The sequence below is a fragment of the Lathyrus oleraceus genome, chromosome 4, assembly GCF_024323335.1.
Source record: "Lathyrus oleraceus cultivar Zhongwan6 chromosome 4, CAAS_Psat_ZW6_1.0, whole genome shotgun sequence".
NCBI classification, from domain to species: Eukaryota; Viridiplantae; Streptophyta; class Magnoliopsida; order Fabales; family Fabaceae; genus Lathyrus; species Lathyrus oleraceus.
Window position 1 is genome coordinate 100,810,696 of NC_066582.1, and position 17,142 is coordinate 100,827,837.

At 32.3% G+C, this 17,142-nt stretch overlaps 1 protein-coding gene across 5 annotated transcripts; it reads left to right on the top strand.

Moving 5' to 3' along the window:
• The first annotated feature begins 132 nt into the window (after positions 1–132).
• On the top strand, positions 133–8,791 carry LOC127073693 (transcription factor BIM1). 5 transcript variants are annotated; one of them, XM_051014874.1, is made up of 12 exons: positions 133–409; positions 628–1,134; positions 1,225–1,308; positions 5,023–5,412; positions 5,667–5,766; positions 5,898–6,025; positions 6,383–6,491; positions 6,997–7,066; positions 7,150–7,245; positions 7,480–7,928; positions 8,029–8,164; positions 8,255–8,791. In XM_051014874.1, the coding sequence occupies exons 2-12, from the start codon at positions 1,098–1,100 to the stop codon at positions 8,357–8,359; spliced, it is 1,704 nt and encodes a 567-aa protein (XP_050870831.1). In that variant the 5' UTR covers positions 133–409; positions 628–1,097; the 3' UTR covers positions 8,360–8,791. The 5 variants fall into 5 exon arrangements, with proteins under 5 accessions (XP_050870831.1, XP_050870828.1, XP_050870833.1 ...); XM_051014871.1 differs by having other exon boundaries at positions 135–409; positions 5,661–5,766; XM_051014876.1 differs by having other exon boundaries at positions 135–409; positions 7,483–7,928.
• The last annotated feature ends 8,351 nt before the right edge of the window (positions 8,792–17,142 follow it).

The following is a 17,142-nucleotide window of genomic DNA, read 5'->3' on the forward strand; positions in this document are numbered from 1 at the left end:
GTGTTGAAAGAAACGGCGACGTTTCCACAGAATAAACCGTTTGTTACTGACTTAACTCCGTAACCCGCCGCAACGTCGTTTATAAACGGAGTTTAGAATTTGACGGAGAAAAATACAATAGAAAGCAGATAAAAATGGATGGCGAAAACACAGAGCAAAGAGAAACTATATAAAAACATCTTTCATCTCAATTATCAGTTCTAAAACTTCACAGATACAGCAGAAAGAAAAAGGGTCTAACCTGAGACCTCATCTTTCGCTGCAGTGCTCGTTTTCAGAGTAACAAAGGAATCGATAGAGAAAGTAGTTAAAAGCAAAAGCAAGATATCTTTGGTGTCAAGCGCTCTCAGAATCTCTTCTATCCTTCACTACTCTTCCAAATCGTGCTCATTCCTCAGTTATCATTGCGGTAATTCACTAATTCCTTCAATTTCATGTTTCTCAGTGAAAATTCTCACGCACTCGCTTCTCGTTGTTGGATCTTTAACGATGCTGAATTTTCTAGAGTCTGTTGCTTTTTCAAACTGAATTATGCTAGTATGAGTTTTAATTTTTTAGTCTAATTAGAACTTTCAATTTTGGAAGATGAATTGTGTTATGATTCTTATGTGTAATGTCTGAATTCAGATTCTGTAAAATCGTTGAAAGGACGCTTTGTCGCTGATGATTTTGGAGCCAAATTGATTTGTTCAGTGACCTTCGTGATTCATGAAAGCTTGATTTGATACGTATAAACGACAATTTTTAGATCATTCCGAACGAATACTCGATCGTGTAAGCTCGTTTTTGGCGATTAAGAACGTCGTGCTTGAAAATATAGTTAACTGACGAATGTGTCTCCGATCTTCAACCTAACGAGCACCAAAAGATTAATAAGAGAATTGTGGTTTCTATTAAATTCGGATCTGAGAATTTCACATATTCTGATCGAAGCAGAAAATTCTCCATCTCTATTTTGGTTTCAGAATTCAAGTATAATTCAGTTTTAAAAAGCGGTAACAGAATTGTGTTCTATGAGATTTGAACTTAGAGAAGACCGAATTTCAAAAATTCCGTTGAATTAAGTACCAGAGAAGAAGCGTGAGATCCAGGTTTTGATGGAGCTTCCTCAATCTCGTCCATGTGGAGCCGAAGGTAGTTGATTTTATTTTATTTTTGAAAATTATAATAATTTGTTAATTTATTTGGATGAGATTTTCTGATTTTTTTTTATATGCGAATCAGAAGCCGGAAGGAAACCGACGCATGATTTTCTGTCGCTATACAGTAACTCAACTGCCGAACAAGATCCAAGGTCTTCTGCTCAAGGTACTAAATTTTGTTTTTAATTTTTGGTAGTATTTATTTTGCAAAATGATTCGCTGTTTGAGATTTTAGTGATTTTACTTTCCTCTGTTTTTGCCAAGTTTTTCTCTGACGTGGGGATCATGCTGTAAATATGGTACTTGTACAGTATAAATTCTACATCACGGTCAATTTTCTCTAAATAATTCAACTGTAAATAAAAGCAGTTATACATCACGGTTGTTCGTGGTTGCTCGTGCACGTGACCTCTTTAATCACGGGATCTGGGCCACGAACCTTTATTTATGTCTATGGAGTATTTCCCTCCATAAAAAAAAGTATTCCAAAGTGTCAATCACAATGTATTTAACACCGTCGGATAAAGGGTAGGGCGTGAGGATGGTTGGGGGCCCAAATTTGGAAGTGAACTGTAGTTGATTTGATATTTCACATCAGGCCTTGATAAAGAGAGATTGGCATTCCCGTGCGTGTGCTGTATTCAATTGCCCATATATATATATATATATATATATATATATATATTATATATATATATATATATATATATATATATATATATATATATATATATATTTGGATCCTCTATAACTTATTTTGTCATAATGTCCATTCTGCTTTGATTTAATGTTTGAAAAAAAGAGATAAAATATCTACATTAAAAAATAGGCAAGATCAAATGGTTACATTAGATTGAAGGGTTGGAAATAGAACAATAGAGATGGCAATAGAAGAAATACACAAGATAATTCATTATATATATATATATATATATATATAATTATATATATATATATATATATATATATATATTATATATATATATATATATATATATATTATATATATAATATATATATATTATATATATATATATATATATATATATATATATATATAAATCAGAGTAAAAAAGACTATTGAATAATTTTTTAAAAATAAAATTAAATTAACCAGAATTATTTTATTTTTAAATTTCTGGAGACTTTTTTATATTAACATTTGTTTTTTTAGTTATTTGATGTTTAGATTACTATTTATTTAAATTGACCGATATAAAACAGTAATATAATTCACAAATATGTAAGGTATGAGCATGTATGTCCCATTAGACCCGTTCTACAAAAGTTCGAAAAAAACTGAGGCAGAGCAAGACGACGAATATTATTTATGATACATGTTTAAAATCTTAATGCGTTCCACATTAAAGTGCGGGTGAGTGGGGCATATATGTGAGCATTTCAATTTTTAAATTTAAAAATATATGTTAATTCCCACTTTCGTAAAAACTCGTAAAAAAAACGAACGAGACAGATGAATATATTAGAGGATGAAATCTAAATTTTTGGCTCGTCCCGCACTCAACTGCAGGTAAAATAAACATGCGGGGAAGTTCATTTTACGATCTTAGTTTTATCTGCAAAGTAATTTTATGAGTTATATTTAATTAATTTTTGTTGATGTTGAAAAATTATTGATAATTTTTCAATATGTGCATTTTAAAAATCTTTTATTTGTTTTACGAACGGTTTTTCTCAAAGCCAAAGGTTTTTGTCTATGTGGCTTGCTGTTTCAAGTAAGTTTGAATCTGCCTTCTTTGATTCATCAATTTGCGGTTATCCATGTCTTACAGGCTATTTAGTAAGAAAATTATTTTAGCTAATATAGTGTAAATCTTATTTGAAGAGTTAAAAATGTTCTTTTATTATCAGCATTTAATTTACTATGTTGAAATTTATATGAATCTTTTTATTTTTGGAAGACCTACTTTTAAAGTGTAAAATTTATATTGATTTTATCAAATAAAATTAGAAATATTAGAGTAAATGTTAAAAAAAATCTAATTACTACCCCTCCTTTCTTGGTTGCTTTCATAGTTCCTTAAAAAAAAAGAACATTTAATTAGATTTTGTTGTAACATGAACGGAAGTCTTTACAACTAGGATGGATTAACACATTTTACTAAAAGATGAACAAGTAATTATATATGAGATTTTAGGGAAAGCCTTCACTATCCATTTGGATCAACATATAAGAATAAAGACAGCCAAATAAGTGAGTTTGATACACATTTTTACTTAAAATCTGAAGTTTTTATTATTTGTTTGAGAGTTTAGAAGAGGGGGAGAGAGTTTTGAAAAAAAGAAATGATGGAGTTGAAAGAATTGAAGAATTTAACAAAAGATCACTTTGAAACACTATTTTTTTATAACATAAATCTTTTTATTTTTAAAGGAACTAAAATTATTATATTGAAAAAGAGTTTTGAAGGAATTAGATAAGCGCTTCAAATTCATTTCATATTGTTATACTAATTCAAATATTAAATATGTATTAATAATGATCATTCATTTATTATTATATATAAAAGCTCTCATTCAAATATAGTTAAAAATTCATTTATTTTTCTCTTTAATCATCTTTTCTCAAAACTTTTCTTTTTCTTTCTTTCAAACCCTAAAACAAGGTCTAAAAAATTAGATATATTTGTCTTTTCACTAGTAAAATAAAATGTCAATCTTCAACACTTTCTTTTATCGTGAGACTTTAAATCACATTTGAAAAATCACAATCTCTCTCAAATATTAGACTTTCTGTGTCCTTTATCCAACACCAAAATTCTCTCACTCTCGTAAAATCGAAACAAACTCCGATACTATTATATGCAATTTCATTGATATGAGACTTTAACTCACTCTTAAGCATTCATACATCACAACATATTTTAACATTTTTATTTTGGACTAAGCACCGTGTATTAATATATATTTTTATATGGACCATGAGAAACTTTTGATATATGTATCAAATTTTATAATATTACACATTTAATAACTCTTCACCTTATGTCAGTATAATAAAATTTATCGTTGGATTAAAAATTATTATCATATAGATCGTGTCTATAAAATTTCATATCAATCAAAAATCATTTGATATGTTAAAAAGAATGATAAAAATTAAAGTTTTTCATGAAATTTTATAAGACGTTCATATCTTATTAACATGTCAAATGTCAAATGATTTCGATTTGATATTAAATTTTAGAAACATGATCTATATGATAATAGTTTTTAATTCAACTGTAAATTTTGTTATACGAATATGTGGTAAAGAATTATCAGATATGTGATATTATTAATCGTGACACTTTTGTATAATTTGATCTTGAATATATATATATATATATATATATATATATATATATATATATATATATATATATATAATTCAATTTATTTGGCTTTAAAGTAAATTAAAGTAAAAATATATCGCAAAATAATGAGATAAAATAACGTTTCTAAAAATAATTAAATGAAAGTTAAAATAAAATATGTTTTGAAGAATTTATTTTAATATAGAAATTAAGTTTATATTTTGAAAATTGATAAATTTTAAATATGTGGGGAAACTCCATGCTGATATGTGTTACTTAAAAAAATAATAAATTGTATGTATTTTACATTTAAAAGTTGATATCTTTATTAACAAAAAAAAAATAGGAAATAAAAAGTTATTAATTAATGTGACATAAACATCAATTTTATGATTTTTTTTTTTGGAGTATCTTTCAAAATTATAAAGTCAAGTATCTCATAGACAATATATTAGAAAATCATACAATGTGATGATAGATATTGATGTATGAATCGTTTGCAAGCTATTTTTTCAGCATCTAGTTTTCTTTTTTTTAATTATTGCCTTCTCTCATATGAACAGCAAGTTACCTCAAGACCCATGATTTCTTGCGGCCACTAGAGCAGGTAGAAACAAAATCCAGTGCCAAAGAAGAAGCCACAGATGAAATCTCATCGGCGGTTCAGAAGCAACCGCCTTTACCCACACCAGCTTCAGTTGAGCACCTCTTACCTGGAGGAATTGGTACTTACACTATTAGCCACATTAATTCCTACGTCAATAATACTCAAAGGGTTCCAAAGCCAGAATCATCACTTTTCACTGTGCATCAAGCAACTAGTGCGGATAGAAACGATGACTCAAACTGTAGTTCACATACTTCAAGCGGTTTCACATTATGGGAAGAGTCTGAGATAAAAAAGGGAAAGACAGAAAAGGAGAATAATGTTGGAGAGAAATCCATTATAGGAGGTAACCATGAAATATCTATTTTTCCTTTTTGCAATATTTATTCCAATTGCTTTCTCCCACTCCCACATTCTGCATACACATTAACGACACCAAATAGACTCTGGCAGTGTGCTTCACCAGCAAGCCATATTCTTTGTTAGTTTATAGTTGTATTCAAGGATAAAATGACGACTACTACTACTAAAAATAAAATATGGAATGTCTAGTATATCTGCGACGGTAACAACACTTGACAGTGCATTATTCAGTGGCAGATACTGCTGCTAAGCTGGGGCCGTGGACAATGACGGAGCAGATATCTCAATCCTTTTCTAACAACCGTCATGGCAGCTTCAACTCTCGCTCTTCATCTCAGTTAGTCATATTACTCTTTACCTTCTACTAGATGCTTATGCGCTTTTTTTTTAATCAGAGTAATTGCCCTTTAAGATGGGTTATTCATATACTTTGATGTTTATGCTGAACTTTTGGACTTGATGCAACAGGACAGCTGGACAGAAGAACCAAAGTTTTATGGAGATGATGAAATCTGCACAGGGTTGTCCCCAGGATGAAGAGCTAGAAAATGAAGGAACGTTTTTTCTCAAGAGAGAATCCTTGGATACTCAAAGAGGTAAGTACTAATATCTCCTTGTTGAGAAAAGAATCAGCATGCACCTTCCTCTCAAACAAATTTTAATTTGTTACCTTTAACTTTAGTGGTTATAATTTTCTTTTTTTAGTATTGAACTCATACTTCATGGTTGAAGTTCTCCTTTTGTGAGTGATTTTAACAATCTGCTTTGGCACTTTAATTTAGACAACAAATGCCATAGAAATCCATTGTCATGTTATAAAGAGGGAGTAAGGATGAAATTTCTAGTGCCACTGTACCATAACCGGTTATTTACTCAAAATATCTGTTTTTATTTGCTTTTGAAGTCACTGACTGAAATTTTCTGACGAGATTAACGTTAGTTATTATTTACAGGAGAACTAAGGGTGAGAGTGGATGGGAAGAGTATTGATCAAAAGCCAAACACGCCGAGATCAAAACATTCTGCAACAGAGCAGAGGAGAAGAAGCAAAATTAATGACAGGCAAGTCTTATTTACAAGGCTGATAGAAAATTTTCTGAAAGTTACAAAAGATAATTACAATTGGAGATAGAGGAGGTGTAAAAAGAATTTTCCATTTCTTAGTAATGAACTGCATGCTTACTCACGTAAACAGTTTTAAATTAACAATTCCGTACTATTGGGATTAGTGTAACTGGTAGGGCCGGTAAGTGATAGGTTCATTCTGTTTTAGTCATAAAAAAGTTGTACCCAAAAAAATGGGTTTTAGGAAAAGTAAAAACTATCAATGATACCAATTAAGTGGACTGTATTATATTTATGATTGGTCTTGTATCAAATACCACTGTCAGCCACCCTTTTACTGGTGCTGGATTGTCAGACTTGGTGAGTGCTCTGTATAAGCAGGCAATTGTATACTTTTATCATTGTCTGGTTTTATATGGGTGGACCAATCTAAATAGTTCATGAATCAAATCTTATAGATTGCTCATAATTATCTGATTGAACAATTGAATCCATCATGTAGATTTCAGATGCTACGAGAGCTTATTCCACACAGTGATCAAAAGAGGGACAAAGCATCTTTTCTGTTAGAGGTAAATTCATATGGATGAGATAAAATTTGTTTTTTATTTAGATGTTTTATTGCTCATTAATGTTCAATCTGAATTATTTGTAGGTCATTGAGTATATTCACTTTTTACAAGAGAAGGTACATAAGTATGAAGGTTCATTCCAAGGTTGGAATAACGAGCCAGAAAAATTGATACCATGGGTAAATACAACACTTGCCTATCTTAAGCTGTGAATGATTTAAAAGAGTAAATTAATTTGTTAACTTTTTCCTCCTTGTTGAAAAACTTGGCAAATTAGAAGATGCCTATCAATTTGGTTGTAATTAAATGTATCATATAGCTTACTTTGTAAATGGATATAAATTATGGAGCAGTAACCATAATGTTGGTAACCTCTTTGCATAAAAAACTGATTTACATTTTTCAATTCAAAGCAGAGAAATAATGATAGGCCAGCAGAAACTTTTCAACCCCGCGGCACAAACAGCGGGTCTAATCCATCTCCAACATTGCTGTTTGCTTCAAAGATTGAGGAGAAAAATATACCCATCTCCCCAACAATTCATGCCTCTACCCCTAATGTAGAATCTGGCTTGAGCACAACAGCTGCCTTCAAGACAATAGATCATCAGTCTGGAATAATGAACAAGACTTTTCCAATTCCTACTTCTTCCCAACCAAATATCTTCCCTTCAACCCAAGCCGGTGGTTCAGGTGGAGCAGTATCTCTACTCAGACATAGATTAGCATCTGATGCAGAGAACATCATTTATCAACCTTCAGTAGAATCTCAGACTATGACTTCTACCAATGAAAAGCTGAAAGAGAAAGAGCTGACTATTGAAGGAGGTGCCATTAGTATATCAAGTGTGTACTCACAAGGGTGAGTGCTTATCTTATACAATTTATTTTGAAAACTGATTCCTAGTAGTGTTTTGATTTTTATATAACGATTACGATTTTAATGTGGTCTACTTGGACAGGTTATTGGATACACTTACACACGCATTGCAGACTTCGGGCGTGGATTTGTCACAAGCTAGCATTTCAGTGCAAATTGAACTTGGCAAGCAAGCAAAAATCACACCAAACGTACCAATATCAATGTGTGTTTCTAAGGTATTGGCTTTAATTTCCCTCTTAAACTAAAGCTCCCTCCACATTGTGAAGCCTATAGTATTATCTAATCTTTCAATCATTTCCCCCTAGGATGATGAAGATCCTTCAAAAAATCAAAGAAAGATACGTTCCAGACTCGTCGGCTCTGAGAAGTCTGATCAAGCAGTAAAGAAACTAAAGACGTGCAAAAGTTAATTCAAGTGTTACATTCATTCTTTCCTTATAATAATTTTATCAATTATTTGGGGTAACTTTTTTAAATTAATTTTTGGAAGGGGTATTTATGTCCTATGCTGGATTATTATCATCTAGCAAGGACAAGATTGACTGTACATGTAGTGTCTTAGTTTGTTGGGATCTTTAGACTCCCCCAACAAAATAATATGCATCATTCTAGTTTCTAAATATATAATTATAGAGGCTTCCACACTAATACAACTTGTTTTTGATTCAAGGCTTCCCTTGTTGTAAAGTTAGTAAACTTTGGTCTTTTATTTGCTGCATACTTTTTAACATTGATTTTGGTGGTCTTGTGTATTATGTTTGAGTTAAGCCCCTTCCATATAGTTCACTATTTATGGCCTCACCTTCTTTGTGATGGCTAATAAAAATTGTTCGTAACAGATACCTTTCATGATTTATTTACTTAACTTTTCTTGGAATACATCTATATTATATTTTCATATTTGTAGTGTCCAATATAATTTTCATAGTTTTATAAATTCTTTTAAGCTCTCCAAATCCAAAAGGTATAATGTCACAGAATCATCACAAGTAGTAGAGACAAAAGAGCTTCACGTAGACGTAGTTTCTACTCAGGTAGTGTGAGATTTAAGAAAAGGTAAAAGCGAGAGGACTTGTTAAAACACAGATTGTGGCATACCATCCATTTCAGATTAGGATTTGTATCTCTGAGCAATTCGCTTTAAGCTAAAGCATATTTGATACAGCAACTCCCTCTCGTGGTTAATTAACTTGTTGGCATTTTGCTTGATTATTGCACTTGTTAAGTGGTGTTAATTGAGGAAGGACATATGGTCAATCTCACATGATCAAAAGCAACATCCATTACTTATATAAACCACTTGTTTTCGAAGCGATTTAGGTAGTATTCCCTATTGGAAATGAAATGGATGTAAGGTTGAAGATGACTGTTATGGTGTGGTGGTTATAATCTTAGGTGATCAAAGAATTCTCGAGTGGTGGTTAGTCTTTGGTGATCAAAGGGATACTTGCAAAAAGATTAACATTCTGATGTTCAAGTCAGTATATGAATGAATGAGGTGAAATTTTGGAAGTATGAGCGAAAAGATATCTGAGTTTGACTCAAGATATCAATTATATAGATGGGACAATTATAATAGTCTCAAGTTTGTTAGGTGGGGAGTGTGGGCAACCGTTGGATGTAGATCAACGATTGTGATAGAAGGGGGTTGTGCTACACTGAGTGCGGTGTCCAGGAATGAGATGCTCTTATTGGACTAAACTTATGGAATGTGTCGGTCTTCACGGTTCATTGGCCAGCCAAGAATAATTGTCTCACAAGTCCTTGCTATTAATGAGGCCGACTCAAGAATTTGAACTCTCGAAGGATCTGTATGTATAGAACATGCTTTATGGTGGTGTTGAATAAGAGTAATTGGCCGGAGAAACATGCACAATTTGCACTTCATGTACAGAGCGTTACTATGGTGGAGACCTTCATTTACACCTATATGTATAGTATAGGAAGGTAAGACGCCTATCCCACTTGAGTGCAGTCAACTGCAATTACAAACTTGAGGATGCATGGGTTATTTGATGTGATCTTTAATCTTCTAATAAATTATGATAGTCTAACTTGTTGCTCTTTGAGCTTATAAAGCAAGAACTTGTGACTTATTAATTCTTTTACTTATTCTACAATTTTTTTGTATTATTAGAGGAAAACATTTATTTGTGGTTGATTTACTAGCTGCTGAAATTTCTGGAACGAGGATTATTTTGCAGTTTATTCTTTATTTTCACTTCAAGTTTTCCAGACACCTGCAATAAAACACTACGTATTTGCTTTTTTCTTTGTTCATTTTCGAGTTTTCGATCCAGTTTGATGGTGAACCAAGAAAACTCATATTTAGGCATTCCTCTTATAGACCTTAGTGATGTAGAAGTTAGCGACATTTATTCTACTACCGTATTGTTGGTGGTTAACCCCGATGATAAGGAGCACGCCTTTACTAGTATAGACATGAGACAAGTTAGGGTTAAATTTACTTTTGGGGAAATCCAGATGATTAACCCCAGTCCCGTAAAAAAATATCATGGATGATTATACAACGTATAACATTGTTAGGAGTTTAGCTTTCACATCAAACGTAAGGTTACTAAGGATGAAATGAGATAGTGGTTTGAAGAGTTATCTAGAAGTTTAACTTACGGTAGCCATTTTTGTTTTGTTTTTGAACATCAAAGAAGACGTGAGGAAGAAGGCTTCACTACCAACTCTAGAAATGCATCCTTATGATAAAGTTACGCACCCCATATATGATAAGTGCATTTGTAGTTTGCTTGAGATGTGAAAATTGCCCATGTATGAGTGTTTGTTCTCTCAGATGGGGTCACATCTCCTTTCACTAATTTTGAAATTAAAGTTATAAATCATAAAAGAATTTCCCATTCACAACTACAACCCATAAAATTTGAACATGTGATATAGAAGTGCATGAAACTCACCCTCCAGAGGATAAGTGCATCAATAAGTTCAATAAAAATGGTGGTTTCAATGCCATTTTATCCAAGTTCTTGAGTTAAAAAATTTGCAATTATATTCCTTAAGAGACAGGTGTCGAACAAGAAGCTTCACCAACAGTTTCGATAAGCTACACCAGAAACAACACAAAAGCTAATACTAGATGATAGAGCAGAAAAACAATAAATAACACGATAATTGTTTACCCAGTTCGGTGAAACCACACCAACGTCTAGGGAGCTGAGTTCACAACCCAATAAAAGAAATTCATTTTATTAGTAGCTTAGTACAATTAGTCTTATAAGCAACAACAAACTTTATGTTGTTCAATGCATCTTCCTAACACTACCCAATGATTTTCTATTTAGAGTCTCCCCCTAAATATGAGGACCTACTCAATTTCTTCTCAATCACAAAACCCATGATTGGAGATTACAACTCAATAATCAACGTTGAATATTATCACTCAACTCTAGACAAACCTTTTATGTCAAGTTACTGAAACATAGAGATGTACATACAACAATAACAAGGATTCAAAAATAAACCCTAGAACTCTAAATCTTCAATGTATTGCTTGGCTTCCAATGTAGATTTTGAGTTTCTTATATAGCATAATAACTATGGGCTTTTCTCTTTGGATACTATCTTTGATTCATCCAAAATTAATACAAAATATGTTGGATATTTGATTTGTTCCTTGAATATCTCCAACAAGATATGATTTGAATTTAAATTTAAATTTAAACCTTCTTTTAAATCTGTATTAATCTTCATTCAAATGTCAAACAAACCACTTAAAAATATTGTTAAATAAAAGCAATAAAATAGAACTGAATCTTTTCCAAAGATTCATCCAAGACACATCATTTTGGCCCCTGTTGAGCAAGACCTGGATGTCATACCAATATGCTGGAGCATCGTGCCTAGCATGTGTCCTTTTTACATCTTAAGCAAACTAGACCAATCTTGAATATTTGGATATTTCTCCATGTTATTGTTTTGTTAAATGAAGCCAATCCAAAGTGTCAACCCACTAGGAGCTACAATCCCCCAATATGGCAAATTGTGGCAAAACAACTATTCAAGATAAATAACACTTCTTCCAAGTGAAAATCAGTAAAACTACTGGACTATAAGAGCATTCAATCAGTAGCAGAAACCATCTTCTAAATTGTCTAAGTTATGCACCAATAGTAGCAGCAGAAGTCAGAAGCATTAACATTCAAATGCTTACACATAATCCATTTTGTTGCTCCAAGCAAAACAGACAATCACATAATCATTCATACACTTAGTCATACATGAATCTAGTTAATTCATAGTTAGTAGCATACAGTCTTACTAACGAATATATATATATATATATATATATATATATTATATATATATATATATATTATATATATATATATATAATATATATATATATATATAATATATAATATAATATATATATATATAATATATATATATATATTATATATATATATATATATATATATATATATATATATATATATATATATATATAATATATATATATATATATATCAGTTAATAGTTGATATCAGAATATGCAAGGAATACTACTAACACATATTTGTTTTCACTGATACAAGAGGCCAATTGTCTTGCCCGATACTCCAGCATGGAGCATATCATTAGCACTTACTAGAGATGGTTAGTACTAAATAACACATGTGTTACTGAAGGAGAATAGCCATCCAAGGCGCAACGGAATTTAAAAATTTCTCCATTTAGTGATCCTTACGAATGGGCATGATCAGTGATAGAATCGTTACCTCTTGTGGCGATTCAAACCTTTGGTGCAGATCTCTGATAATGATCAAAACCTTTGATACAGATCCACGGGGCGATCACGAACGTTGAACGATGACAACGTCTCTACTCAGTCCACACGAACGGATTTCTTCAATCGCAGTGCTAGCTGTTATGAATGAAGGCTTTGAGTGAGAGAAAGAGGGAAACAAAATTCCAAGTCTCTACTTGAATTTCAGTTTGAGTGGAGTGACAATGCTTCTACCCAAGGGGTTCTATTTATAGAACCACTTGTGTGGGCTTCAAGCTAAAAAGCCCACTTAAGTGTATTTTGCCCATATCTCATAATATGCCAAAATCACTTAAGTATTTGGTACCTTACCATATTTCATTTCCACTTAAGTGCACCGTACCTTACGGTGTTCCTTAGTTACTCTATTTCTCATCAATCCGTCCTTTGTGTGTGACCCTATAGGTTTTCGCGACGTTGATAATTATATTAAATCACGCATTTAACATAATAAACAGTGAGCGGTATCTAGCAACACATCACTGCTACCCAAGTCACGAAAATGTCATGTGATCTGACGAAACCTCCTGTGATAATAATTATGTGTATAATTACCCCTTTGCCCTTATGTCTATATTGAACACAAGGTATAGACCGTGTCACCCTTGTCCAGTTCAATATTGGGCCCATAGACATTTATCCTGTTACGCAGGATTGGCAAATTCCATCTAGGACACTCATGTCCCTCAGTATGCTTCGTGGAGTACCCATCAACTGTCTTTATGGTTATCCAGTTACGGACAACGTTGGATCAACAATAAAGCACTCGACTCTACATCTAGGATCCATAGTGGTTTCAGGTCGAAGAGTGGTATACACTATTATCACCATGAGAATAACTTATGACACATTGCATAACTTTCTATATAGTATTCTCATAGCGGGTCAATCCGGTATAAATATTACTCCTAATATTCATACCTATGTTTAAGACTTGATAACTCTTTATCCATGATCCATGAGATGTGATCATTAGTCTACAAACATAATAATCTTAATGCTTTAATGTTATCCCACTTCACATTAAAGCTCGACTACGGATACTTTAAGAACAGTGCCCTTATGTTTAATGTGTTCTCATGATTAAGTCACACTTAATACATTAAACGGACTATCTATTCTAGGGACTTTATTAATCAACTATAATAAAGAAAATGCCTTTTATTATTAATAAATAATTCGATACAAGTACCAAAAGTATTGGCCTCTAGGGCTTACACCAACAGTTACCTCAACACTTGGTAACACTACTGCTTCCCTTTTTTGAGATAATTTGGAAAAGGGTTAGTTTTTCAAATAAGTCATCATACATAGAGGATACCATGCACAAGTTCAGTCATGCAAGGCTAGAATGTTAGAACCTACACAACCAGAACATGATTATAACACCCATAACAATATCCATAGATGCAAAAGAATTAGATCTCTTTTAATAGTACAAAGTTCAAATAGGATAAAGAGCCTTTACAAAACCAAACACACCCAGATACAAGGGTAGGAACAACTAAGCTAGAACCAGGAAATCTTCAAGAGGAAAACCCCAAACTTTAGCTTATTAGATCAAAATCCAATTTAGGTTGTTTTCATCTGACTTGGAATCACTTGAGTCACTTTATTCCATTAGCTCAGAAACTGAAGCCTTTATCCTCCTTATATTCTCATGATGCATATGTGAGAGCATTATCTTCTTAGAGCCGGATGTTCCACCAGAGGTTCAACAATGGTGATTTTGTTCCTAACATCTCCAACTTCCTTGGCTCGGTTTAACCAGGACTCTAGATTATCTACAACACCTTTAGGATCCTCAATTTCTTTGATAGGAGCTATCCCACTAGATAACACATCAGAGTTTTGATTCATGTGAAATTAAGAAAGAGATTTGTAATATGATAGTAGGGGAAATCAAGACGATTGTCTTTCTTGCTTGTAACGGTAGCCCAATTATACCACACTTGAGATAATAAAATACTCCGCATTAATTTTTGTACCAAAGTGGTCTTATAGGAGAGAAACATTTTTCTCTTTTGGCACAACTCCCTAGCATTGATTCTCATAAATACAAACCCCTTTTTCAAAGTTGATTGCATCTAATGACTTGGTGACAATGTTAGAGACATGTGTCTGACATCTTATCGCACATACTTCTTCAACATTTGCTTTATCCAAAGTAATTGCTTGCCACTCCTCCTAACAGTAGAGTATTTAGTAACAATGATCTTATCTTTACTAAGACAAGACATTATGTTGTTAACAAGAGAGAAGCATTCATTACTATCACCATCTCCACTTAAACTTATCATGAGGTTCTTCTTGCTTATCACACAGACTTCCTTCAGTAGCTGAATCATTTCTTCAAATGTCAAAACTTATTTTGACAACCATAGTCCCTTCAATATTCTGTCAACCAGTCTTTTCTAAATGTTGAACACAATGCCCGAGACATTTGCTTCAACATCTGTCTCTGGTAGAAGCATTCTAGAATTCTTCATAGTAAACAAGAACTACTAGCTTGTCCTTCTTCTGAGTTGGTGACTTAGTTACCACTATGATACTCAAGATGTATGATATATCTCCCTTATCACATGTATCATCCTTCATTAGCTTTGCTTTAAATTCAGGATGATATCCAACATCTTCAATCTTGCTTAATTCCAGGTGAAACTGCATCTGATGAAAAACATGTTCCACCATGTTGTCTAACAAGTCAACAACACTCATGAAAACTTTATCATTGTCTTTCACAATGACTTCCTCTAGCAATTGAACATATTCTTCATAGATCAAAGCTTCTTTTGGAAGCATCTTTCTAAGGGCTATCATTATTTGAAAAAAACACTTCGACACAATATCCTCATTAAGGAGAGATATGTTACCAAGACCAACATCCTCACTAACCTCTTCATTGCTTGAATCAGACATATCAAGACTATCCTTGATCATAAGACCAACATCCTTATCAACATTGACAAAGTTCTTAACCCCATTATTAATGTTATTACTCAAATTAGTTTCCATGATGCTGGCAAAACAGAGTTCTTCGACTTCCTCATTTAAGTACCTATTGAGAGAGGCATTATGTGTAACACCCTAAAATTTGATTAATTTATTTAATCAGATGTTCGCATTTTTATTTAATTATTGAGTATGTGGTGTGCTATTAATTAAATATATTATGAGGTGTATGTGTATGTGGAGTATGGTGGGGTGTAGTGAGAATATTGTTGGGTTGATAGAATGATTAAAATAATTATAATTGATCATTGTTTTTAATTAATTAAAATAAAACAGAAATAAAGGTTTTTGACTGGAAAATAGGAATTAAGAGGAAATAAGGGAAGTTGTGAGAATTATAAGAAAAGTTGAGCCAATGTGTAATTAACAAAAGATTAAATTAGGCTTTTAGAGATAAAAAAGGGTCAGTGGAGCTTTTGAGGAAGGATACGCAAAGTGAGAGCTTTTGGAGAAAAAAAGGGTAGGGCTTCAAGAGGGAAGAACTCAAACCATCAACCTTGATCAAATTCAGGATTGCTACTAGGAATCTGAGATAAATGAGTGCTTCTATATTGGTGTTTTGCATGAAATAGTATAAGCGAGACCCTTACTCTCTTTAGGGATTGAGTGATAAGTATGATGAATTATTGTTATGGTATGATAATCTAAAAATTGATGATTTAATGTGTTGATATATGATTTTCGTGAGTAAATTCATATGTGTGAAATTTTGTTTTGTGCCTTTATGTTATATGCCAATTTTTAGGTTTAGAAGCTTTGAACATAAACATGTAATTCATGAAATTGATGAAAAAATTGTGCAAATCTGTCATTTATCATGCTATAATGATGATATTATGTGTTGTATAATTTTCTAGACATATTATGATTGTTGGGAAGCCAAAATTGGAGCTTCCAGTGAAATTCTGATTAGTGCATTTCGATGCACATTCTTCTACTATTGTATTTAGGTATTTCTCTAGTTTGTTTTATTAACAGTTATTTGATACCTGTTCACTGTGCATACCATAACTTGAGCTACGAGAATCGAATTGATGCGTTATAATATGAGTTGGAAAGCTAAGAGAAAGATATACAAGTTTCATGTTAAAGTCAAAATCAGATTCAGAGTGAAGGAGTATCGAATAATTCGTTGAAGTTTCAGACTTAATTAAAATAGTTAGTTTGAGTCGGTTTTTGTAATTTTCTGGTCGGATCCCATAAGGGTCCAAATTCCCTTTTGTCATATAAAGATTTCCGCTGCTAATGTTCACTCTCTCATTCATCCACTGTTCACAAAATATTTCTGAAGCTTTGTACGAAAACCTATGAAGAACTAATCACTTTTGTTGATCTGCTGTATTCAGGTTTCGATACTTGAGATTAATATAACTTTGCAATTTAATT

What these genes read in the sequence shown, in the direction of transcription:
- LOC127073693 (XM_051014871.1), top strand. Translation starts at nt 1,098, where the DNA reads ATGGAGCTTCCTCAATCTCGTCCATGTGGAGCCGAAG. An exon ending in AGAGAAATCCATTATAGGAG is followed by an intron (nt 5,413 to 5,660) that starts GTAACCATGAAA and finishes TGCATTATTCAG; the next exon opens with TGGCAGATACTGCTGCTAAG. An exon ending in AACTCTCGCTCTTCATCTCA is followed by an intron (nt 5,767 to 5,897) that starts GTTAGTCATATT and finishes TTGATGCAACAG; the next exon opens with GACAGCTGGACAGAAGAACC.